The sequence below is a fragment of the Hippopotamus amphibius genome, chromosome 15 (assembly GCF_030028045.1).
Source record: "Hippopotamus amphibius kiboko isolate mHipAmp2 chromosome 15, mHipAmp2.hap2, whole genome shotgun sequence".
Lineage (NCBI taxonomy): Eukaryota > Metazoa > Chordata > Mammalia > Artiodactyla > Hippopotamidae > Hippopotamus > Hippopotamus amphibius.
The window spans coordinates 42,237,679-42,264,797 of NC_080200.1; the positions used below are offsets into that span (position 1 = coordinate 42,237,679).

General features: G+C 40.8%; 1 protein-coding gene across 2 annotated transcripts; it reads right to left on the reverse strand.

Moving 5' to 3' along the window:
• Positions 1 to 1,019: 1,019 nt before the first annotated feature.
• Positions 1,020 to 26,544, reverse strand: DNAJC21 (DnaJ heat shock protein family (Hsp40) member C21). Of its 2 annotated transcripts, XM_057710083.1 has the most exons (12): positions 26,222 to 26,537; positions 19,270 to 19,363; positions 17,404 to 17,527; positions 16,970 to 17,092; positions 16,292 to 16,596; positions 15,265 to 15,416; positions 13,282 to 13,369; positions 10,537 to 10,695; positions 10,088 to 10,130; positions 5,645 to 5,817; positions 2,026 to 2,101; positions 1,022 to 1,514 (listed from the first exon to the last, which is right to left on the reverse strand). In XM_057710083.1, exons 1-12 carry the CDS (start codon positions 26,316 to 26,318, stop codon positions 1,350 to 1,352), a joined length of 1,599 nt encoding a protein of 532 aa, XP_057566066.1. In that variant the 5' UTR covers positions 26,319 to 26,537; the 3' UTR covers positions 1,022 to 1,349. The 2 variants fall into 2 exon arrangements, with proteins under 2 accessions (XP_057566067.1, XP_057566066.1); XM_057710084.1 differs by lacking the exons at positions 13,282 to 13,369; positions 15,265 to 15,416 and having other exon boundaries at positions 1,020 to 1,514; positions 26,222 to 26,544.
• Between the last annotated feature and the right edge of the window lie 575 nt (positions 26,545 to 27,119).

Below are 27,119 nucleotides of genomic sequence, written 5' to 3' on the forward strand. Positions count from 1 at the left end.
GAAAGGGAAGAAGGTAAGGTAAAGAAAATAAATATCTATCTAAATGAAAAAGAAACAAACTAAAAAGTAAGCTACAAATGCATATTTTCAAGTCCATCCCACAGAATGATCCACACCATCAACACTATCCACGAAGCTTTCAGAAAAGACCTTGCCATCAGGGACCCTGTGTTTTAGAGCTTATGCATAACAGAAGATTGCTTCATTTGAAGATTCAAGAACATAAGGAGAGAAGTAACTTCACTGAACAGCAAGTACAGATTTCAAGCTAGTGAGTTCAAAGTTACTTTCAAGACCAACTAAAAGCAATGCCTGTTCAATCCATCCTAAAACCCGACTCGTCACTGATGCATATACTTGACCACACTCACTTATAAAGATCCTCCGTATTTCTTCCGATTTAACATTCATCTCTGCTACAGAACAGATGGCATAAATATCAGCCCTAGTGAAAAATCTTTCATTAAAAAATTTCTATCCATTGAATGATGGGAAAAACAAAAGAACTTCTGAAAACAGTGGAAAAAAAACCCAAGGCAGAATATCCCTTGTTAAAGAGTCAGAGTAAATTCTGAACCATCTGCTACCTTGATCCATCATGCTTTACAGCTGCTACTGTGCCTAAGCAGGCTGCACCCTGTAAATTAATTCATTCCACCTCCATGAGTTGAATCAGAGTGAAAAACCAAAAGATATATCATTGATAATTACCAGTAAAATCTCAAGGTAAATCAATATAATTATACCCTGAAGAGATACTATCCTTGAAAAACAACCATATATATTCATTTAGTTTCTACCTATCATTGTCCTTGAGGGAAAAGAATGCAGTAATTAACAAGTTATTTAGAAACAGTTTTAAAATCAGAACTGGAGTTATGGTATCAGGTGGAAAAAATCCACGATGATTTTAAAACGATTCAAGTTTTAAACAGATCATGAAGCATAACCAAACACAAAAACACTGAATTATATAAAAATACTTTCACTTAATGTGAAATTCACGAAGTAAAACAGAAAGGAGCATTTGTATGTGTTAAAATAATTTAATTCTCCCTGCACTGTTTTGTCCACATGAGCCAGCAGAAGTCAAGAATGCATACTTTACAATATTTACCTGTTTTGAGACGTTCAAGTCAATTCAGATGGCAAAAAGTAGAATTCAAGCACTAATGAAATGTTTAAAAAATATATATTAAACAAAAAAATGTTTTTACAAGATAAAAAATAATCTTTCACAATGCGATAAATTTCAGATCACTGAAATTTTACCTCTTTAGATGATCTCAGTTCAGTTTTTGGTTTCAAAATCTAGGGACAATCAAAAAGAAAAAGCAATGGTAGAATTTCTATCTGTTTTTACGTTTCTCTTTTTTGCTTCGACTATTTGTTACACTGTTTAAAGATGATGATGAAGGTGCTCTTGCATGACCTGTGGCCTTTAGATGGTCAAAAAGTTTATTCCGGGATGGAAATTCACTATGGCAGGTTGTACAGCTGATGAGAACATCACCCTGAGAAGGGGGAAAAAAAATCATAAATAAAAGCAAGTATTATTATCTGAGAGCAGTGTTTTCATGTTGAGATTAAATATGAAACAACTGCAAAATAAAGATCTTTTAACAAAATGGACAGCTACCAAGACAGGCTCAGGACAGAGGCAGCTGTTCTTGGAAGTTGAGTCCCACTAACCAACACCATCAACTTTAAGGGTCTTGAGACATTCAACAGCATCTACCACATGGACAAGGCTTTGGATTTCAAACTAATGGAAAACAGAATAGTAGCTGTTCTGGTACAATCTGACATGTCCAGTGTGCTTTTGTTTACTTTAAAATGTCAGTGGCACATACATAAATTCTACATTCATCAAGCAAAACTGCTGACAGATCCACATCTATGTAGCAGGTGTGAAAGGGCTCACCAAATACACACTTACATCTTTAGAATTAGAATTAAGAATTCGGATTATATTGCTTAAACAACAAGGTCCACTGAAGATCTATCCATATTATTTTGACCTACCATTTTCTGTGGTTCAGCAGGTACTTTGACAGACTTTTTAGCATCTTTGGCTTTCTTTCCTTTGGGTTTAGAAACACTGGAAAATAAATGAAAAAACTTAGCATAATCCAATAATAATGTACCCCTTTTAACTGTCATCTTGCTCCGAATAAGACTTAAAAGAATGACATGCATTTTAAAGGCCAATTCAATCATTTTAATGGCCATGTGAACTAATTTTCACATGTCAAATGAACAGCTTTAAAAAACAACTTTAGAGATCATTAGGTATCAAATCTGACACAAAAACTAAGGAATTTACTTAAAAGTTGAAACACAAGCTAAAACAAGACCTCTAAAATATCTCTGAACTTCTATACAGTGTATTTTTGTAAAAAAGCTAAGTACTTAATATTCCATTTAAAGAAGCAAACCATCTTCACAGCCAACCAGTAGTGCTCACAAATAATCTATGACATTGTATTTCCCCAAAGACACAACTTGTCAAACCTGATCCAGTTGACGACCAACATTTCATCAGTTCCACAGTGACGTGATAAAAACAGACACTGCAATGCATTTTTCATAGAATTAAATTTGTTAAATGTAAAGAATTTTCTTTTATTAAAAGATTATGTCCTTTCTGCTGATCTCTGGGTTTTTCGCCCCTGTATTCTATAACCCAGAAACTGCCAGCCAGTATAGTCAGTTTCCTCCCATTCTGCTTTTACTCCAGAACATCTTTCTACTTAATCTTCTATATGAATTTTCATTTTCCTTAGTCCTCTCATACTTTTACTCATTTGTGCTAACCAGATTCTTAAGGTAAAATCTGAGCGCAACTAATTTTACAGAACAGACAGGATGGGTTATAACCAGTGAGTTATAATGCTGCCAAGCACTGAAGGAGTATTCCATTCTTCAAGCAGAACCCAGGATTCTGTAGTAAGTTAAATGGCCTATACATTTACAAGCTGCTGATTAGGAGTGTAGCACAGCATCATGCAGTATTCACCCAGCTTTGAAAGCATCAAGAAAAAGACACAATGACATAAAAGGCAACAGATTAACATTTATTAATCTATAAAAATATCATCACAGATAGGCCACAAATATATCCAAGAAAATTTAGGATGATATTCCCAAAGAACAATTTACTATTACGAAAGGCAGCAGCACATTTCTGAAGCTAATATCTAAGACCTTATTTTTATTTTTTTAATTTTTTTTAAGACCTTTTATTGAGATACAGTTAACAGAGAATAAACTGCACATATTGAGTATACAATTTGGTATCCCAATCTCCCAATTCATTCCCCCCCAAGCCCCCCCGCCTTTCCCCACTTGGTGTCCATATGCTTGTTCTCTACATCTGTGTCTCTATTTCTGCCTTGCAAACCGGTTGATTTGTACCATTTTTCTATAGTCCACATATATCTGTTAACATACCATATTTGTTTTTCTCTTTCTGACTCACTTCACTCTGTATAACAGTCTCTAGTTCCATCCATGTCTCTGCAAATGTCCCAGTTTCACTGCTTTTTACAGATGAGTGATATTCCATTGCATATATGTACCACATCTTTCTTATCCATTCATCTGCTGATGGACATTTAGGTTCCTTCCACGTCCTGGCTATTGTAAATAGTGCTGCAATGAACACTGGAGTGCACGTGCCTTTTTTAATTATGGTGTTCTCTGGGTATATGCCCACGAGTGGGATTGCTGGGTCATATGGTAACTCTATTTTTAGTTTTGCAAGGAACCTCCATACTGTTCTCCGACAGTGCAAGAGAGTTCCCTTTTCTCCACACCCTCTTCAGCATTTACTGTTTGTAGATTTTCTGATGATGCCCATTCTAACCGGTGTGAGGTGATACCTCATTGTAGTTTTGATTTGCATTTCTCTAATAATGAGTGATGTCCAGCAGCTTTTCATGTGCCTCTTGGCCATCTGTATGTTTTCTTTGGAGAAATGTCTAAGACCTTATTTTTAAAAAGTACTCTAGAAGGGATATAATGTAAGCATACGAACATACTCAATAATACTGCAATAACTTTGTATGGAGACAGACGGTTACTAGACTTAGGGTGGTGACCAATTTGTAACATATATACATGTTAAATCACTATGTTGTAATACCTGAAACTGAAATCACATTGTATGTCAACGATACTTCAATTAAAAAAAAAAAAAGGAAAAAAAAAAAGTATCCTAGATAAACACACGTGTTTTAGGTATCTAGCATTCATGCACTGTACAGAAGCAGCAGAGGCGTCCTGCAAAAAGGCACTGGGCGTCTGGATACCCGGGAGGGATCCTATCCCAGCCCCACCGCTCCTCAGCAGTGAAGAGGTTACCTGAATTCTCCGATTCTTTTACTCACATCATTAAGTGAGAAAGCTGAACTTTATCAGTAGTTGCTAAAGTCTGAGTTTGAGCAATGAAAACCCTTTTTCCTCCCCCAAATGAATCCCATGTGGAGGTAACAGGGAAAATGAATGAAAATAGTTCTAGATGGAGGTGCCACAGGGCCTGGAGCCCCACCTTTTGGTCCACCCCTCACGCACCCAAGTAGCCCCCAAGGGACCTTTACAGGATGCTTGGGTCCCACAGAGCTAGCTGAACTGGGTCCTTCAAGTAGTCAGGCAGATGGGGTTAAACGCCAGCTTCCCCACTGCCCAGCTTTTGTTCTGGGGCAAGTCATTTAACCCAGACTCAGTTTCCTCATGTGTAAAATGGGAACACACACTGAGCATCAGAGTAGCGTGCAACCTTCCCTTCCTGCTTTCCACTCTCCAAAGTCTTCAAGGCAGGCGTCCACATTACCCGTTTGTGCAGTTCCTTGTCCTCCTTTTCCTACAGCCCCAGGCCTACCCTAGGCCTCCGTGGCGTCTCTCCCCTCATTTATGGTACTAAACCCCGCACCCCTCACTGTGGCTCCAGTGTTGAGAATTTTCAACTCAGGCTGCCACCTCACTCTGTCATTTCAACTCTTTTTTTCATGGTCCTGTGACAGGAACCTGAGGCTGCCTACTGTTCAGATCTTTCCTCAAGGAATAAGAAATTATTCTGCTCTAGAGGAACGGAGGAGCATGGGGGCGAGAAAGTGAGACAAGGAGAGGAAGGAGGGGAAAAGGAACACCACCTCCCCCGAGCGAGACCTTTCCCTGGCCAACCACTGTGGCCTGTGCAGCACTAGGACTCCTGGGCCTCTAGAGCACGGGGGCCTCAGGCTGTGCACACACGCCCTGGCGACCTGCACCAGGGCTGAATGCAGGACGACTGGCCCGAGCGTGGAGGTTCGGTCAGTGACGCTTGGGCGAGTGGGGCACAGCCTTCTCTGCACCCTTGCTCTCAGGCGAGTGCCAAGGATTACTGACCCAGGACAAAATAAGAACCTCGAAGGATAACAGAAACAAAAACTGGGTCCACGTGACCCCTTTCTGCTTCGGGCCACGCTGCTGAAATGTTTACGCACCGTCTAGCATTCTCCCTCCAACGCCGTCCTCTGCAAACATACGTGTGTGTGAAAGTCACGGCGACCATCATGGGAAAGGCAGTTTTATTTGATAGATGAAAAGCTGGTCTCCCCACCAGCATTAAGTAAATAGAAAACAACACGCAACTCTGACTTACCTTTTAGCTTCACTTTTGGGGTCATCACACAGTTCCACAGCCTCTGTGACACCACCATTTTCTTGCGGACTAACTTCCAATTCCTTGGCACTGTCATGATCTGGGTTGTTATCTTCCAGGTCAACCTTTACTCCCTCTCCAGTTTCATTTTCATTGAAATTATCATCATAATTCTAGGTAAGAAAACATGTGCCATTACAAAATAAATACTATGATACTACTGGCTTCTTACATTCTGTTGCCAAATAGCCATAATAAACGATGGTAATGTCCTGTACACGCTAGGTAGGAGGACATCTTCAGGAAATAAAAAGGAGAGGCAGACAATAACTTAAGAACATGAATGCCCATTACAGAAATATTAAAGTAGGGAAAATTGGAAATAATCCAAATACTCAATAAGTGAATGGTTGAATATATGAAGGAAAATTATGGAGCTCTTAAAAATCATGTTTCCAAAGATACTGATTCAATTGTGTGGAAAAAATAGAACATATTTGTAAAAATGGAAGAGAGAAAATTAAATATAACCTCTGATTACCATGTAATTCTACATTAAGTAATATCTATAGGCAGAATTAGGGATAATATTTATACTCTTCCATATTTTCCAAATGATCTGCAATGAACAACTATTTTACAATCAGGAAATAAAGAAAGCAACAACAACAAATAGGTATTATAAAAGAAAAAACACCTGACAAACATATCTTCACTAAATGCAACTGTTCGTCTCAGGTAACGTTTTGCCACGTCTGCTTTCCTATGTTCCTTCCCTCTGCACACACACTCCCCCTGCCTCCACCCTGGAACTACGAAAGCTGCAGGTAGACGACACGTATCTCCTAAGAAGAGAAACACTCTCCTACACATCCACAATTCCTTCTCCACACTCAAGAATTTAACACTGACGTTATCTGTTACATACTCCATATTCACATTCCAGTAACGTCCTTTTTTGTAACCCCTGGGAGTAGATATAATCAAGGATCGGTGTTGCATTTAGTTGTCATGTCTCTTTAGTCACCTTTATTCCAGAACGGTACCCCTCCATTTTTTGGTCTTTCATGATACTAACAACTTGATGGCTGTTTTACAGAACGTCCCAGAGTTTGGCTTCATCTAATTATTTCCTCACGATTCAAGTTAAACATTTCTAGCAGGAATATTACAAGGACAATTCTGTGTCCTCAGTACATTATATCAGGAAGCAAAATGTCAGTTCCCGTTTTTCAGTGATTAAAGTCTCATCATTTGATTAAGATGGTATTGCTGGATTTTTTTCTGTTAAGTACCTTTTTCTTTTTTTAATAAGTAATGTGTGTGCAGAGTGTTACTCTGAGACTGTGTCAACATCCTGTTCCCTAATAACTACTTACCAATGGATCTGGCCTCTACTGATGGTTCTTATGTGAACCATTTATTACATTGGTGCATACACAACAGTGATTTTTCTGCTTCTATTAGTCCTGCCATTTGCATTTGTATTAATTCATATTCTTGGAAGGAAGCCTTCTTGTCTGCTTCCTTTCTCCAATTCTCTCTTTTTTTAGGCTCAAAATAGATACATGACTTTTTTTTTTAAAATAAAATCAATGTGTAAAAATCTATCACATTATTCTTTTTGATGACTCAAATTTCCCCACATTTGGCAAACACTTAAGCTGACTCCTGGGTACTTCTGACTTTTCCCCATCAATGTCTGAATACTCTTTTTATTTCTATCATAGATAATCCAGGCTCACTTTGTACCTTCCCTGTCTCAGCCTTAGAATCAGCCATTTCTCCAAGGACAAACCCTGACTCCTTTCACTGGGGCAGGGGATTTAGAAACAAGATGTGTGAATTACGTATGCTCACTGCCACTGGGTATCACTGCTTCTAGGCCCTCAGTGTACACTGCTCATACACGTGCTATTTATTTTTTCACATCATGAGCTCATCCTGACACCTCTAATCCCAGTCCAACATTAGTGTTCTTCCTCTCTCTTTCCCTCAATGGATACCGGTATTTCCCCTCCCCCACCAGAGAGTCTGGTTCCCAGCAACAGTAGTGTGTTTATGCATTTGCTCCATCCTACAATACGTATAAAACAGTTTCAGAAACACCACACCAACACCACCAAAACAGCTCCTGAGTAAAGCTGAAAATTTCTTTCTTTTGCAGTTAATTTTGTCTTTAGAGTATGCCCCACGGATGGTGTTCAGAGTGCTGCATTCAAACGTTTCTTGCATTATTCTTCTTTGCTGTCAGCTAGGGGGTTGTTTACATTCAAACAAAAAAAACCCCTTGGGTTTTCTTTTACAATCCTTGTTGGCTTATGCAAATTTTTTCGACAACACAGAAAACTCCCAACCTGAAGTTTCATGATTCTCAGTATCTGCTGCTTCCTGCTCTTTTATCTACCTTCCTCTTCAAAACAGCTGAGAAAATATCCAGGAAAAGTGCCATATAAAACTAGATATGAATTGGGGCTTTCTCCCAGATATAATCAGAAAGCATAAACAAGAGGTATCATCAAGGAATACATATAGTTTGGAGAGGAAAAAAGAGGTGGTAAACTGAAACATCTTCCTTGGTAAGAGAATACAAATATCTGTCCTTACTGTTGCCATCTTTAGGACCTATCAGGTATAAATCCCTCTCCGTTCTATTTTGTCTTTATTCCAGTGGTTCTGACACACAAGAAGAGAGGAAGTGTTCTAAACTAACAACTAGATAGTCTTTGGGTGGAAGATGATGTGAGTCATTTTATAAAAGGAACATTTAATTTGCTATGTGGTTTTATAACTGAGGCAAAAAGTTCCAAGTCACAATTTTAATAGTGATTAACTCACGTGTCATATATCATTTTTGGAATATGAAACAGATAAAAATTATCAAACATATTATAGCCATTTGGATAAATAAGCCAAATCTAAAGTTTTATGTAAAATTATTAGTGTTACCTAAGTTTTCTTAAAAACATTTCCAATTTTTAAAAAGAATTACATTTAACATTTAATATTTAATATAGGGAGGGAGGGGATATGGGGATATTTGTATAAATACAGCTGATTCACTTTGGTGTACCTCAAAAGCTGGTACAAAAGTATAAAGCAATTATATTCCAATAAAGAGCTTAAAAAAGAAAAAAATACTTAATATAAGCTAATATACTTAGCTTATATTAAGATAGCACAGAAATCAATTCCATTCCCTGTAGAACCATCAAACATCCTCAGTAAAATGGACAAGTTCATTTTGTTTTTGTAAGTTCAAAAAATCCTTAAGATTGTGTTACACATGTAACCACATAATACCCTTTTATTTAAAAATAATTCTTAAGACAGAGGTTAAATTTGGACCCCCAGTATGAAATATTTAAACTACTTAAATTTTTGAGTAATATTAACATTTTTTTTTCAAGAATCACCATCATTACAAGTTTCTAAGCAAATGTTCCTTTTTTAACCACTTCTTTTTAAACTGAAGTATAATTTACAATGTTGTATTAGTTTCAGGTATACAGGAAAGTGATTCAGTTATATACATACATATTATTTTTCAGATTCTTTTCCATTATATGTTATTACAGGATATTGAAAATAGTTCCCTGTGCTATACAGTAGGTCCTTGTTATTTATATATTTTATATATAGTAGTGTGTATATGTTAATTCCACTCCTAATTTGCCTCCCCACCGCTATCCACTCTGGTAACCATAAGTTTGTTTTCTATGTCTGTGAGTCTACTTCTGTTTTGTAAGTAGGTTCATCTATATCATTGTTTTCGACTCCACACATAAGCGCTATTTTATGATACTTGTCTTTCTCTGACTTACTTCACTCAGTAAGTCCACTCGTGTTGCTGCAAATGGCATTATTTCATTCTTTTTTTTATGGTTGAATAACATTCTACTGTATATATACACAACACCTTCTTTATCCATTCATCTGTTGATGGACACTTAGGTTGCTTCCAAGTCTTGGCTATTGTAAATAGTGCTTCTATGAAAACTGGGGGGCATGTATCTTTTCAAATGAAAGTTTTTTCCAGATACATGCCCAGAAGTGGGTAAGCAAATGTTCCCTTTCTAAAATTTTATTTACACTGGTGGTAGAATAAACCTGGATATTTGAGTTGAACTATTATATTGATTTAAAAATTCTGTCATCATGTGTCCAGATTTTTTTTAATATTGTCCCTCAGCTAACATGTATTATGGGAATTCCACATGCAAAATTTTTAAACACACAGACAACAGTAATAGGTAAACTGACCACATATATATGATGAGGTAAAGCATTGAAAAACCAAAATATTTTCAACTCCTTAGAGTCTGTTTTACAATCAACATGAAACTAGGGAGTGAAAGTCCCTCTCCTTAATACAGATTGTGGTGAATAAATAAGAGCGCTTCAACTTTGATACTGAATGTTAATAAAACTTTTTCAACATACCTGTGCTGGTTTCTGTTTCTTTTTCTTCTGTTTTTTAGAAAGCCTAAGAACAAATATAAATCGAAATGTCAAATACTTGACTAAGTGAAAAGAAAAAATACTGAAATACTAGTGATACAAAGAGAAGTAAAACATTAAAACATATTTAATCATAAAGCATTAAAAGAAAAATATCCAATTATCATTTTAGAAAAATATAACAGTGGTTTGATAGTAATTAGTTATTAACATATCAATTACCCAGTTATAAAACTGCTTTTATTAATTATATATTCTATAAAAATTATATCTGACATCATGTCTTTATCCATTTCAATACTATAAAATTCTCTGAACTAGAAAAAACGCAGACAATATTAGCATAACAAAATAACTTCTTTGAGATTAAATAGCACTTAAATACAATCTCTAAATGTGCTAAGTAGGTCTAGCGACACTTTTAGAAGTACTTTTGTTTTGGTGCATCCTCCATTTCTTCCTCAGAATTGGCATTCAGACTATTTTCATCAGTTTGGGGTCCTGAGAAATTTGCTTCCTCCTCCTCCAACTGTTGTTTTAACAACGCAACCATTTCCCGATGCTTCTTTGATTTTTCATGATTCCTCATGCTGAAAGAACAAGCCCATATGAGTGACTGCAATGGGATCAATTCACATGCACCCAAGTATATTGCTGGACAAGTACAGCCAAGCTACATATTAGTGATACTGTAAGGAGACACAGAGCCCTGTGAAGATTCCTTAGGCATTTACTACACTAGGCGGCCATGACTATTCTTTCTTCCTATGTGCCAGCATTCTCCCCACCCCTTCCTCTGTCCTCTTACCTACATATTTTCTTCCTATCTTTTTTTGGCCAAATTCTCCATTTTTCTTTACCAGTTCTTAGAATTCAAACCTTCATCACTGTTTCTGCTTAATCACTAAGTATTTGCTAACCGGAAAATTACCAAGCAAGATTCTAACATTAAAAGGAAGATCCTTTGGATCTGAGAAATGGTGATGTGAGGCCTTGAAGTACAAGAACAGTTCACCTCCTTTTGCTTTTTTTCAAGAGAGGTCTCCCTTCTCACTCCCACTACCCTAAATGTAAATTCAGACACATCTCTACCCCTCTGTCTGAAACTCCATAAGTAATGTCTATTTCAGTGCTCCCATGGGCAACTAAATAATACTTCACTAAGTAGAACTGACAACACTTAAGCTATGAGAGTTAGATAAACTAAAAAGTAGAAAACTTGTGTCACTATCTACTTTATTTCATCCTGTTCAGATGTGGATTTTCTAGTTGGGGTTGCCTACTTTTCATTCCCATTAAAATTCTCCTTAAGACCAAGGTTCCTTGGAGAAACTGGAACATCTTGTGCCAGAAAGTAAGTGCTCAAAGATATGACTGGGACATGTCAAAAGGACACAGGAGCCAGGTTGAAGGAATTCTCACCAACCACATTTGGGAAATTTTGAGCATGGAAAGGGCAATAATGAATTTTAAAACACTATAAAGAAATTCATAAATTCAAACTGACAACAGAGAAATGTTCTTATGTACAGCAGAAGGGCACATGATGACTTATGATGTAGGAGCCCTGGCACCAGAAAAGCCTCATTTTGAGATGATTATAGCAAGATTGGTACAAGCTGAAATCATCAATGGATGCGAAATCTAGAAAGGAAATTTCAATGAAGGGAAAGATATCTGCAGGGCTTTACAGTGTCTCCTCACATATTAAACATGCTGTAAGGGGAAAAGTACTAACTACACAGGGGAAAGACAAGAAAACATCTTGCCTGGATGACCAAAATGATCACCGCCGATGAGGGGTGGACAGACTTCCGCGCTTCCAGACAGAAACCCTGAGAGCAACACATGTGTACATAGTATTCCAGCTAGGAATGCACAACTTGAATCCAATCATGAGGAAATGGACAAACCCAAACGAGAAATATTCTATTTAAGAAAACATTTTAAAGGTCAGCTCTTTGCCAAAATGTCAATGGCACAGACAAGGAAACTGGTTCAGATTAAGTGAAACTAAACAAATAAATGCAACACATGATCCTAGGCTAGATCCTGCACTGAAGTTGGGAAGATGCTACATAGGACACTAATAAAGGCTCACCTGACAAGAGCGAAATATGGGCAGTAAATGGAATAAAAGTACTGCATCGATGTTATAAATTTCCTTAAGTTGACAGCTGTGATTATTATGCAAGAGAATGTCCTTATTCTTAAGGAATATAATACTGAAGTATGTAGAGGTAAAGGAGCATTATATATGTAACTTACTCTCAGATTATTCTGGAAAAAACCTTGTCTGTGTGTGGAGAGACAATGAGCACGTGCAAATGGGGCAACGTATGAGCAGCAGGTGAGTCAGGCACTCTACACTCTACTTGCGCAACTTGTCTGCTCCATATCACTGCCAAATGAAAAATAACTCCAAATCTCCTTCCCTGTTTCTTTTGTTTCCTCGCTTGACTCTAACATGTCTGCCTCGCACCACTCCTCCTGTTACTCTGTCACTTTTCCCTGGGGTTGCATAGTAATACCACTTAGGACTCCCACAGCCCCACTTCCATCCTTTCCTCCTCCTTTACTGCACGTTTGGCTTACTTTTTCCGTTGCTAATTCTACTCTCATTTTTTCCCATATTCTACCTCCACCCCCGCCCGCTTTACGACAGCATCCTTTACTTATACTTCTCTCTTCGTCACTGTTCCCCTAAGATAAAGTCCTTCCACTTCAGCAAGTACGCCACAGGCAGGACACGTTTCAAGGTCTCGGGCTGGTGGTAACGGCCTGCATGGAAGCGTGACGGCTGGAAGTGGGTTGGCACCACCCACGGAGAAAGACCACTAGCCTCAATTTAGCCCCCTTGCCTGGGTGACTGCCTTCTTCACCAAAGCAAGCAATGTTTCTTTCTGGAGACAGCATACGCATTTAAAAAAAAGCTATTACACAGGAACATTGCATGACTAAGAAACAGTACAGCAGGCTTAACTGCTGGTACAAATCCTTCTCCCTCCCCTGCTGGTACAAATCCTTCTCCCTCCCCTGCTGGGAAGATACCCACCCCACCCCTAAGAGGACAGGTGAGGGCTAGTGACCAACCGCTACAAGCATTTTTTTTAGGACTTTCAAAGTGTTACACTTCACCTCAAAAGAAGAGGTGAGTTCAAAGATATTAAACTTACGCCTTTTCCGTCCTGAAAGATTTATCACACGCTACGCAGTAAAGGCCATCATAAAGTTCTGCGTCCTCAGCCTCGTCACTGTCTTTACCTATGAGAGGGAAGCCTATAGTAAGAATCCTGTTTGATTAGAACATAAATCTAGAACAAGTTACATCTCTTTAGTAAGGATCTAAAGTTGCACACAAATTAGAAACTAAAATTTGTTACTTCCTCACCAAGAAAAAACAATGTTACTAGGATTTGAGCTGGCCTTTTAAAAGCAGCACTGAATTATAAGGGAAGGCTTCCAAATAGATCACTTTACCTTTCAAGTTCTTTTCATATGTCTACTTAGAAGATTCAAAAAATTCTCAGAGCCTTGAGTGTGAGCTAAGTTCAGAAAATCAGATGTCACTTTCATAGTTCTACCACGAAGCAGTTTTTTCAACAAAGGTGTCTTAGTTTAATCTCTTGAGCAAGATTTGGTATAAGCACATGTATACTTATAATCTACTCTTACATGCTTAAATAAGCTTAGCTGATGACATTTCATCATTATGAGAAATATAAGTCATAAAATAACATATTACATGTAAAGTTTAACATCGTCTTTACAGACTTTTACAAACTTGAAACTTTATTACAACGGAATAATTACTATCAATATAGACCACAGAATCCAAGACCAATTGAAAGTCTCTGCACAATCCCATACTCTATCTTTATAAGAAATAAACAAGTAAACTGATTCCCATTTTGGATTCATTACGGGATCAACAAAGATCCCAAGGTATTTCTTACATATTCTAAAATTTTTTAAATAATAAGTAATGGTAACATGATGTTGAAGGACAGTCTCACTGAAATCATAAATGATCAAAACACTGCCAAGCTTTAGTATAAGATACTTTCTAATTATGTGTACACTTTCAAATAGTTTGATTATTCAAATAGTTAATAAAGAAGGCTGGACAAAATCTGGATCTACGAATATTCTCACATGTTCTCAGACATATGCCAGAGCTTCTCAGAGTCTCAGTTTCGTCATCAGTAACACAGAGATAATTTTATGAGCAAAACCTACATTTAAGGGACACAGTGTGAGGATTAAGCAAGATCCTGTATGTGAAAGCACCTTATAAACTGTAAAACTCGACATAATTATGCCACCTCACATTTACACAGTGCTTCATAACTCAAGGCACTTTCACACAGACTGCTTCTAATTCATTAAAAAAAGCTTCATTTCCTAATCATTTGGAATAAACAAAACAATTTTATCATTTGAACTACTAGTCTGGAAAACCACATTTATAAATAAGGTAAAATTAACTAAACTACGTTTAGATCATTTCATTTTACGTCTCAAGGAACAGCCAGAGACGGTGGGGAAAGTCAGGTATACCTAACATATTCTCAACGATGCCCAGTCCTCTCCTTTTAAGGTAGTCATATGCCTGTGCTCTAATGACAGAGGTAGAAAAAAGACATTTCAGCACACCAAGAGAAGCCCCTCTACAAGAAGAAATGAGACAAGTTATATATACCAGGTAGACTCCTGCACAATACCAGCTTTTCTGGAAAGAGTTACTATTAAAACTTGACCTACTGCTTAACTGCATTTTTTAAAACTAACCAGTTACACCTGACAATACGCCGACTTCTCAATATATTTATGCAGCCAAATGGTACAAACCATGGTCAGAAAAGAGTTTGTTAATGAAATTACCGCAATTACACTACTTCCAGACTGCCTTCGCTTGGCCGTAACAAATTGTTTTTCATTTCAATTATCTGCCATATTTAAAAATTGGGAGAGGGCACCTAAAAATCCAGATTTCCAGCCTCCCTTTAAAAAAACATGAAACTGGCAGCAACTGGCTGGAACCCAGCCTCCCATTTCTTGCTGTCCCTGTGCGGGCACCCGTGAGCACCCCGAGCGCACAACCCCCGCACACAAGAACATTTCTTTCCTACAGTTTCTTAATGAGTGGAGGAAGTTACCATCCTGTCCGTCTTTGAAGTCACGTTCTTCCATTTCATCTTCACCTGACCCATCTCCAAACTCCTTTTCATACTGCGCCTCCATCTCCCTGAGCTCCTTCTCCAAATCGGCCACCGTCATCCAGCTCTGCTCTCTGTACTGCTCTGCCAGCCTAGACACACACAGCACAGTCTCTGCATTGGTTTTATGTATTTTGAGGGCTTAAAATCCATCCCCTAGAGAGCTTCTTCCTCTCAAATTGTCAGTGCCTACCAACTTAAAACCTGTGCTCGGTTGGAACGGGCAAAGTCACTTAAGTCTGTTATCGGTTATGTGGTTGATTTTAATTGCTCCACTAGATGTTTTGAAACATATAACTGTTAGCAACTTACTAAAAGTCTTCAGGTTGTTTTAAACCAAAAGTGTCATGTAAAATGCTAATTTTCCAAAGATGAGGTGGGTAAAACTTTCAATAAGTGAATAGCTTTTTAAAGAATTCCATAATGCTCTAGACATAATGCTTTTACAGTGACTCAAAACAACAAAATTCTAAAGGCACTAAGATGAACTAAATGTCTAAGAGTATACTGACAAAGTATTGTGTGGTGCTTAAAAGCAGGCCACTGGACTGACTTCTGGGATCCAGTTTCCACCTCTGTAATTTATTAGCTATGTGATCTTGGGCCTGTCTCATTTCCTCAAAAGAAAGAGGATAAAAACCAGAACTTATTTCCCAGAATTGTTGTGAGAAAAGCACTTACAACAGGGCCTTGTACAGAATCAGAATTCAATTAACATTAGTTATTACTAACTGTTACAAGAGTCTGCAAAGGATCTCAAGTATAAAGAGCTTCTGAAGGAAAACAACTCAAAAGAAAATTTTTTCCACAGTAGACGAAAAGACGTCATACCATGTCAGGATGTAAAAGAAAAGGATGAAGCCAGGATGAGGATTCAACCCCCCATGAAAGCACCACATCAGGTATCCACTGATGCTTCCTGTGACCGGCACCTACAACTAGACAGGGTCCAGCTGGCGCCACATACTTGGCCTGCTTTAGCTTCTGCTGCCGCCTCATCGCTTCGGCTTTCCTCGCCTTCTCTGCGTTCTGTTCTTCCACAAGTTTTCGATGAGCCTGCACTCTTCTATCTCTCTTGCGGATGAAAGCTACGAGCTGACGGACAAGCTCATTCTTCTCTTTCCTTGCTTTGTCCCGCATCTTTTTGTTCTCCTTTTCCATGGCTCGCTTCTCCCAGCGGTTTGAAGCCTGTCGTGTATCATACTCTTCCTTCCAAGCGAAGCTCTTCTGAGTGCAGAAACTCTGCCAATAAGCGTAGAAAGGATGCACTACCTAGTGACAAAGAAAATAAGCATAGTGCTAATTTTTTATTTGGATTTTTTTTTTTAAGTAAGGCAGCAAATATTGCTACTGCAAAACATCTAACCTCCTTCCTTCACATATATAACATTACTATTAATAGAGAAAGTCCTTTGACGGCTTTACAAAATAACTCTTCAGAATGAAGCTGATGAGGAAATTAATGGAATGGGACCATGGTCCATAAATAAGGGAAAGTAAAGAGGGGCGGCGATCAGGAAAGCAAAGAGGAAGACAGTCACAGTACAAGACCGAGATCTAGAACCCTCTTCTTTCAAATAAAGAAATGGGGGGAAAACGCACTGATAAATGCTAATTACAAAATGGCAATGAATTTTTCTTTTACCGTATCATAGTCACTCTGGGAGTCTCCAAAAGTTGGGAAATCCTCCACATCCTCTTCTAAAGCAGATTCTAGTTCTTCCTTTGCAATCATTTCAAAAACATTACGATATACCGTATAAAAGCCCTAAAAAACAGTAACAGAAACACAAATTCTTGACACTTTTATAGTTCAAGCAGAGTAAGATTTTAAAATGCAGCATGAAAAACTTTAATGTTAAAGAATTACAGTCCCAAGTTCTGTCACGGCAAGCACATTTAGGTTTCAAATGAAGGTTTTTATATGATGACGGTTTAAATAGGAAGGCAATACTTTTCAGTTTTCAAAATGAACACTGTTTCACTTTCTATTGTAGAATAATTTTTAAGAATTCTCTTTGCTTTTGAGAGTCTTACTTAAGTGCTTGATAAGAAATTATCAGTGAGTTTATTTCTTACCTTTTCATCATCTCCATAACCAGAATAACAGGTCACAGTGAAATAGTGAAGCAAATCTAAGCTGTCATCTTGATATTCCCCGTCAAGCCCACCTTTAAGCAGAGCCTCTCTATGATTATCATACCTAAACAAAAAAAACTAGCAACATCAATGAGGGCTGAATAAATAAGCATTCAAAAGGATTCCTTACTCTGAAACAGTCAAAATATAATTATTATACATTTTAACATGGTCATGCTACAACCAAAAAACTTGAAGAAAAATATCAACAGGCAAAAACTTAATAATCTTTCACAGAACTGCTGATTAAAACTATGACTGCAACTCCCAGTGCATTATAGGCATTATATGGTATTAGCTGATGTGAAGAGGGGAATTTATTGAGCCAGGGAATTTCCATGACGCTTCCAGAAAGGTAGCTGCACTTTCAGAAGAAAGAAACCTTCCTAAGTAAGGCAGTAGTGGACATCATCTGGTCCACAGACTAATTACACATTTGGGATCTGGGAATTTACCAACATGGACCAGACTAAAACCCTTCCAATGCTTATGTAAACAACCTAGGAGCTTCATACACATACAACTGCCCCTCACTCTGTAAAGTTAGTTATTATTCTTGTTTGATATAACAGGAAACTGAAGCTCAACAATATTACATAACATTGCCCACAACCATAAAGCCAATAAGCAGCAGAGCTAGAATTCAAAACCATGTGTCCTGCACCAGAAGGACCATGCTTCTCGCCACTGAGCAGTATTGCCTCCAGATGACAGGAAAGTTAACAGGCAGGGGCTTTAAACAAAAGACAAAGGAATTCCCGCAACTGAAAACAAATCTAGAGAAGAGCTAGAGCAGAGGGAGGGCAGGAAAAGAGTCTCAAAGTTTCCAAAGGAAGGCAAAAGCACTTTTTTTTTTTTTTTACAATAAACTGCATATATTTAAAGTATACAGTTTTTTTTCCGATTAGTAATGTATATATGGCAATCCCAATCTCCCAATTCATCCCACCCCACCCCGCTTTCCCCACTTGGTGTCCATATGTTTGTTCTCTACATCTGTGTCTCTATTTCTACCTTGCAAACCGGTTGATTTGTACCATTTTTCTATATTCCGCATATATGTGTTAATATACGAAGCAAAAGCACTTCTAAGGCCAGATTTCCAAACTCCTCAGGAGAAAAATTTAGGATTCTCTGGTTTTTATATAAAAGATAACAAGAATTTTCTTTATAGCCTTTCCCTCTTGACAGCAGCCGTGCTGTACACTACAGAAGACTGGCTCTTTGTAACAGCAGGACCTTGCACAGTTATGTCAGGGCTCAAAACCTTCTCCTTTGTAGCGAAAAGTTCATTGAGAATCTCAAAACCCAAAACTTCAAATGTAGAAACTTTTGTTTGGAAACGGCATTAAATGATCAGGTCATCATTCGTTAAAGAATCCGTCACAGATGTAGAAGCTTAACTCAGTTTCTTCATATAAAGTGGTTCTTGGGAAAATATTACAATTCTTGATGAAAACACTACATCTGTTTTTTAAGGAAAAGTCAACATTCTTCCCTTCCTGACATCAACAAATGTGTCAGACATCAAAGAGACCTTATTCAATGAGAAGGTATTCATAAGCATCAAAATTAAACCTATCTACTATCGCCAAACTTTGTGTTTCATTGTCTATGAAATCAGAGTTGGAGTCATCCTCTCTAAGGTTCCTTCCTTCCAACACACTGCATTTTACACAATGAACAGGTGACTGGTGCTTCAGAGCATACCCCAAACCATTTAACGTACTAACGTTTTAGAAAACCCGCTGTTGCCCACGCTTCCCAGCTCGATACGCCGGGGTCGGGGGGCAGCGAGGTGCTCACCACGCTCTCTCCTGAGGGTCGCTCAGCACATCATACGCTGCTTGGATTAGTTTGAATTGCTCAGCTGCTTCTGCGGCATTATCCAGATTTTTATCTGTTAAAACAAAGGCACAGAAATTCAGCCATCGAAAAAACAGAGGAGAGACTCTAAAAGGGACCTCATCCATCAGAAACGCCATAAATAAATGAATGCACAAAACGAAGAAAGACAACTAGGGAAAAACAGAGAAAACCGATGACAGCTGGTAATCAGGATCTGTTGCAAGCATCAACTTGAGTAGGAATATCATGCTTTAAATCTCAGTGCGTCACCGAGCACTCAGTCTGGATATCCACAAATAGAAAACCCTGTGCAGCATATATTTTATTTTCAGAAGGAGTAAAATATATAGTCAACCATTTATAGAAAGGCTGTTACTATTTAGTACTAGGTTATGTTTCATCTGTCTTTACCACTGTCCTTAAGGTTTTCTTTCCCATCAACATATACCAAAATAAACCTCATAAAGTTTAAAAAATATATACTAACTGCTTTTCCCTTAATTGTGCTTCCTTAACCGTGGAATTCAGAAAGCATCTTTGCCTCAGGGTGATAGCCAGCTTCTAAAATGGCCCCCAAGGACCCCCACCTCCTGGCATTCACACCCTGAGTGGTCCTCTCCCATGTCACCAGGGCCGGTCTGTGGGACTGAAAGCAGGCGGCAGAAGTGGTGACGTAACTTCCAAGACTGGATTATGAAAGACTGCAGTTCCCATCTTGGGCGCTCGCTCTCTCTTGGATCACAGCATGAGGACCCTCCAGTGGCCTATGAGCAGCCCACGTGGTGAAGGATGGAGGCCTCCAACCCACAGGCGACAAGGACCTGAGGCCTGCCATTACCACAGGGGTGAGCCTGAAAGTGGGTTTTCCCAGACAGTGACGATTCAACCTCGTGAGAAACGTTGAGCCAAACACCCAGCTATACGGTTCAGATTCTGATCCCCAGAAACCGCGTAAGTCCATGTAAGGAATATATTTGCTGTGTGTTGTTTTAAGCCCTAAGTGTTTGGTAATCTGTCCCACAGCAATAGATAACTAATAAACTCAGAAAGCAAAATATTCTGAATCTACTATGGAGTACATCAATGCTCCTTAAGCTACAACTCAGTATTTGCTTCTAAGAAAACAAATATGACAGAAATAGTCTTAAAACAAGGCCCTCAAGGGTATCCTACCTCCTCTTTCCAGATACCATTACACAGTCCCAGGTCCTTCAAGTGACCTTCTGCTCAACAACTGACACCGACACCACTTTCTCAAGTGCAGCAATTTGCCATAGCTCTTTTTACTAAGATGCTTAAACACAAAAAGCTTTAGATATTCTTTTAGAATCATGCTCCCTTGGAATTAAAAAAAAAAAAAAAAACAGAAACAAAAAAGCTCCATCACAGGAGCCTAGCTGTGTAAGTAATACAATGCAAGTCTAACTCCCCTTTCCACAGAGCTGCCCATGGGTCACCTCCTAGCCTACCTCTTCTCTGGATTAAATCTCCCATTTCTCATGCACACAATATACTCTACTTCAAATGTAGTCAAAGTGCGATGATCAAGGAGCCACTCATTAATTCCTTAACATTCTACTTTTAATCACTATAGCTAATTATATTAGCAACAATGTCACAGTAAGTCATGTTAAATTTATACTGACAAAGTTTCAAGTATTTTTCATATTACTGGTAAACCAACTGATAACTGTGTAACAATATTTTTTTTTAACTCAAATATAGTACTCAATCCATTCTGTGGCAGATACTAAAGGTTAGATTATCCAAACACCTCCCCCTCCTTCTTCTCTTGCAGCCTTTACTGTGGAGGCTGGATAAGCTAAAAAATAAGCAAGTATTTTAGCTTATCCAGCCTCCCTTGCTGCTAGGAAGGGTCATGTGACACAGTTCTGACCAGTGAGATGAAAGCAGAAGTCTGTTAGTGTATTTTCTTTCCTTCTTCTTTCTTTTTGTCTTGTACATGGACATGAGAGCTGGAGCTGCAGCAGCCATCTTGAGACCATGCAGGAAAAGTCAAGAGATTCACAGTGACATTACTTAGCCACTGAAACAATGCCAGCAGGCACCTACCTCCAAGCCTTCTTGCGGTGAGAAAAATAAATCCTTAACTTACTAAGCCACTGTGGCTAGGTTTCCATTATTTCCAATGAGTACTATCAAATTCCATCTTGTGGCACTGTTGCAACTGGGCTCTAAACACAGGACACTCAGTATCCTGTCCTCAGTAATTTTAGATTTAATTATTTCAGATTTTTATTACTACTCTGTGACAAATACTACTAGTTGCCTACTCGATATCCATTCTCTTCTTCTTCCTAACAAAACCCTGATTTTGGTCACAGTGGTAAAATACACACTTTAAAAAATTCACCTCCCCAGACTTTCTTGAAGTTGCGGTTTTCAGGTGACCCAGTTTTAGCCAATGAGATGTAAGCACAAATCTACTAAGCGAAGCTTCCCAGGAGAAGCACTGTTTTTCCTGATGAAAGGGATGGACCTGGGTGGAACTCACCTTATACCCTTAACTCATCCCGTGTCCTGCCCAAAGCCAGGGTATAATGCCTGCAGGCAGATTATGAGGATTGAGGCCGAGGCTGCTGGTTCATGCCCTTCTTCCCCTAACAACTGAATCCTGATTTTATGGGGGCACCTGATCCCCAAAATAGACTCCATTTCCAGTGTCCCTTGAAGCCCGCCTTGACCAAGCTCCGGTCAGTAAAATCTATAAAAGTATTCCATGGCGGCTTTGTGACTCTTCCTGGAACAGCCACCAGCATGCACTCTGTCCCTGCTTTATCCTTTCCTCCACCATGCTGCTGCCTGGCATCCCCCACTGCCATCTCAGATGGTGGGTGAGGCCCCCTCTGACAGCTGCTGAGCAGAGTCCAAGGACCTCATGGAGGAGACCTGCTACGCTGGGGCTCGCCTGCCTCTCTCTGCACCTCCACATGACAGCGATGAACGTCTCTGAGGCTTAATTGCTTACACGTGATGCAAGGACCCAGGTCTTAGGGTCGGGACGATGGAGCAGGTCTTCGATGGCTTCATCAAGCAGCTGGAGCTACCAAGATGGGCCACCTCTGGATTGCTCACTACATGAGAAAAATGAAATGGCTATTTGGTTTGACTACAATTGCCAGCTTCCTGGCACGTGTAGCTAAACGCTTGAATCCTGTTATGCCTCCAAGGTGACAGTCCAGCTCATGATTTCTATGTCTTCATCAAATCGTTAATTTCATTTTGGTCAGATAAACAAAAAAGCATAGTTCAAATTAAAGCAGAATGGCAGAAAAAGCCAGCAACTAAATCTCCTGACATGAGAAGAAAAAGGTGACTATTTGGGGGTGGTAGGTGGGTGGTTCTTCTCCACTTTCTAATCTGTACTGTACTTTGCTGTCCTGTTTCTTCCCACTCCCTTCTTTCCTTCCTCAAAAAAGTCTGGTGAGAGCTAAAGCTTTTAACACAAAAAATTCACCAACAAACCATCTGAAAGTGAGATCTAATCACTTACTGAAGCTTCTTTTTTAAATAACTTTTCAATCTGTCATATGGCTTTTATTTCACTTAAATATAACTAACTGTTTGACTAGGAGGTTGAACACAAGTGTAGTAAGTTAAAAAGCAATCATAAAAAATGGAAAGTCTATCTTAATTATTAGCCAAATTCAAAAGCCACAGGTATTGCAAATCCAGTCATTAAAGTTTAAATGACTGGATACTATCCTTTGTGCTTTTCTTTTGATCCATTCACGCCCTCTTCCACTTTCTCCCAAATGTTTCTGCACTACCTTCTGGAACATTTTATGGACTGTGCCTTTTAATCCCTGCCTTGACTGAAGCCAGGCTCCCTGATAATACCACTTGCCTACAGGCCTCTCGGGCTCCAGCACAGCTCTCATACAGCAGGTCTGGTGGCGAAGCTGACATCCTCCTGGTCAGTGATCCTCTATTTACCCCTGAGTACAAACCAGCATTCCGCCGAGATTCAGACCATTTGGCCATCTCTCCTTCTTCCCCTCCTTCTCACTGTCCACTCATCTCCCAGCTACTCCCCCTACTCACTGAGAATTTTAGCACGACTCAGTCTCCACCCCCAGGTCCACTCATCATTCTGGTCACATCAGTGTCCCTGGACCTGCTGGTCTCCCAACCTCCAGCCTTGCCCTCTCCAATCCATTCTCCCCACTACAGCCAGAAAGATGCTAGAAAAATACAAACCTATCGTTTCCCCTGCTCCAACCCTTCAACAGTTTCCCAATGCCCTTAGGTTAAGGCGTTTACCACAGCCTTCAAGACCTGGCCCCTGCTCACCTGGGCAGGCTCACCTCTTTCCCTTCCTAGACTCTGTCGTGCCCTCTCTTGCCTCCCACCTCCTGGATTCCCTGTGTTCCCGCTTTAGGTCTCGATGTAGATGTCACTTCTTCAGGGATGCACATCTATTCCACACGAAAACCTAATCCAAATTAGTACATGTGCTCATAAGCACCTTGGATCTCCCTCAAACTGCCCTTATCTCACTGGATGGAAAGTGACTGTTCCTCTGTGTCTCCCAGAAGACAGCAGGGCCAACAGGGCAGGGACTACTCCTGTCTTGTTGCACAGTAAGGTGTGCAGGGAACAGTCATCAGATGAATTACTGAAAGCCTGGCTTTCATAAGGAGTGACCTCACTAGGCAGTGCTATTGACCTACTGGAAGTTATTCTCAGTTCCTCAGTAACAAAAACAAAGGTAATCTCTTTCTTTTTTAATAATGAAAATGGGCAGCCTTTCTAGATGAGGTACATATTAGTCTTTGAAGCACAGCCCATATATCAACCTTGGAAACATTTAGCGCAGTGGTATCTTGTACACAGAATGAAATTAAACATTTGCTGAGTGACAAACTTAAATTAATGAGCCAGCAAAGCAAAGCATATCAAAATCTTGTGTCTCCTGGGCCAGTATTTATCCCTTATATGTACAGGCATCTTCAAACCAAGATACTTAGGATGTTATGAATTCTGATGACACTCAGAGAAGCTGTTCACATTCAGTTCCTAACACATTTGGTTTCAAAGTAGTTAACATATTTTAGTAACATTTTCATTCTTCCTTGAACTGATTTCCAACTAATCACCAAATCTGGTAAATTTTCTTTGTCAGCTTCTCTTCACCCCAGGCCTTACCCCTCCCACGGACCCCAAGCCTGGTTTGGGCCCAGTGGACTCTACCTGACTTCTGTCCCCGCTCCCTCCTCACCCTACTAAGTGGCCTTCACAGGACCTTCCCAAGACATCTTAATAAAACCAGCCTCAACTCCACTATCAGATAAACACACTTCACAGTCCTTCACCTAACACTCAAAGCCCTTTACAATCTAATATCAAACTACGACTCAAAAACGTTTTAATACTGTCATAAAAATTATATATGCATTTGGTCACAAGCCTCAATCCTCTCTCTCACCCAGAGTCAACGAATGCCTAACTCGATTTCTAATGGTACTCCGTATTACTCTAAGACCATGCTTCTACACTAATTTTGGGCCTAAATTTTGGATATAGCTAACGACTTCCAGATGAATATTTAGTTCATTTACCTCTTCTCTTCCGATACACATCAGATTTTTTTAGTTCCTCTGTTGGTCATCACTACAACTTTAAGCAACACACCCACACTTTTATTTCCTGTTCCATCAACTATAACCATTACTTTCTGACTGGGTCCTGAGCCCTTCCTTCAACTCTTCTCTCAAGCTGTATCTTCCGACTTCCAGTAAACACTGCCTCTGGTCGAACTGTGTGCCCTGGGCCATCCTCTGGCCACCACGGTGCTCTTTCTCATACTGCTAAATTCACTTCTCCCAGTCCCATTCTTCTAGGACCCAGCTATGGGCCAGGCTCCTCTGCCGAGGGGAAGCCTCACTGCCTCTCAGTACACAGTGAAAACTCCCTCCCCGGAATTCCTGGGGTAGTTATTAGTTGTTCTGTTAATCCAACTACCAATTCGTATTTAACTTTTCTTGTGTGTAAGGCATGTCTTCCAGACAAGACTCCGAGGGCTCCGTTTTAGCATTTCAGAGACTCTATACGCATGCATGTGGACTAGCACTAACGTGAAAGCCTCTTAACAACCTCAAAGAGCTGAGATTCAAATACTGTCTTCGTTTCCTAGTCTAGAAGATCAGACTACTTTCCAAAGGTCGCACAGGCCTGGACTACAACCAAATAAAACATTCAAAGGAAGCATGCTTCTAAGTAAGCACATAAACTTCACCAGGGAAGACCTCAATTAAAAGCCTTAAGCTGCACAACGCCCAAAGTGAAGTACACGGTGCAGGGGCACTCAGCCTACCAAAAGGGAAAAGAACAAAACACAATTTTAAAAAACACACAGCTGCTTAAAAGACATTTTACTAGTTCCTCTGTCTTAATTGCACTTAAGTAGCTGGGATTCCTTGGTGAAGTTAAGGGCAGCCGAGGAGGAAGCCCGGGGGAAGCCGAGCTGCAGGAGACTCCAGCAAGGGACAAGCCCGAGGCAGGGCTGGGTGAAGAGCTCGCGACCCCTCCCCGCTCGGGGCCGTCTGCGGAGGGGTGGGAGGGGCAGGGAAGTCTCTAGGAGGTTAGCTTTCCCCGCCAAGCGGCCACGTGGGAACCGGGGCGCGGCTGGGAAGGGGCGAGGTGCGCGGGGTCGAGGGCAGCCCGGGGGTGGAGGGCCGCGTCCTCCGGGGGGCCGAGGACACCCATCGCCAGGGCTGCGCGGGGGCCACCTGGCGGGGCGCGGGCGCGGCGCCCAGGGCGAGGGGAGTTACTGGGCGGGCAGGTCCGGGCACGGCCAGGTCCCCGGAGCGACCCTCGGGAGACGGGGGAGAAAGGCGGGGAGGGCCGAGGCGTCTGCTGCGGGCCGCGGCGGCTGCGGAGTAGTTACCCGGGTGCCATTTCAGGGCCAGCTTCCGATAGGCCTTCTTGAGCTCCTCCTCGCTGGCGTCGCGCCGCACCCCCAGCGCCTCGTAGTGACACTTCATCGCCCGGCCGGCCGGGGGGCTCGGGCCGGAGCCCGGGGCGGAGCCGGGGCCGGGGCCCGGGCCCGAGCCGAAGTGGTGGTGGCGGCGGCGCTGGTGGTCCTCTCTCGCGGCGGCAGCCCGGCGCCCGCCCTGGGTCAGCCAGTGAGCGCGGCGGCGGCGGCGGCGGCGGCGCTGGGGGAAGGCGGCGCGCGGCGGCGAAAGGCGGTGCGGGTTGCGGCACGCGGGAGCGCGGCGGGGGCGGGGCCGGTGCCGGCGGCCGCGGCTCCGCATGGGCTGGGGGCCGGCCCTGTTCCGGAAATAGCCGCGCGGGAGGGAGGCGGGGCCGCGGCGGGACGGAGGCGGGGCCGCGGCGGGACGGAGGCGGGACGGAGGCGGGGCCGCGGTGGGTGTCATTGTGAGGGGCACAGAGGGCAGTCAGAGTGACATCAACTTGACTGCCGGCCTGAGAGCTGAGATAGGAGTCTGATGGGATGAAATTCTGGAAAACATCCTGTGGTTCTGAAGATGGTTTCTCAGTTCGAGCACCGCTTTTACAGATGAGGAAACTCAGGCAAGTGCTTTGCTCAAGCCTCCCCAACTAATCGACAGCAGGATTCGGTCCGATGGAATCCAGGTTTTTTAACTCTCTGCAGTTACCACTCCTGGCCAATGTGCATGAGAAATAAGAGTAAATAAAATAACTTAAACTGAAACAGTTTAACAGGGAAGCATCAACACGTTTTAAAGTAACATAGTACTAAATGTTTTACCACCTATGTGAATGAAATTGTGCTGATCCACCCATCACTCTTTAATCCTAGC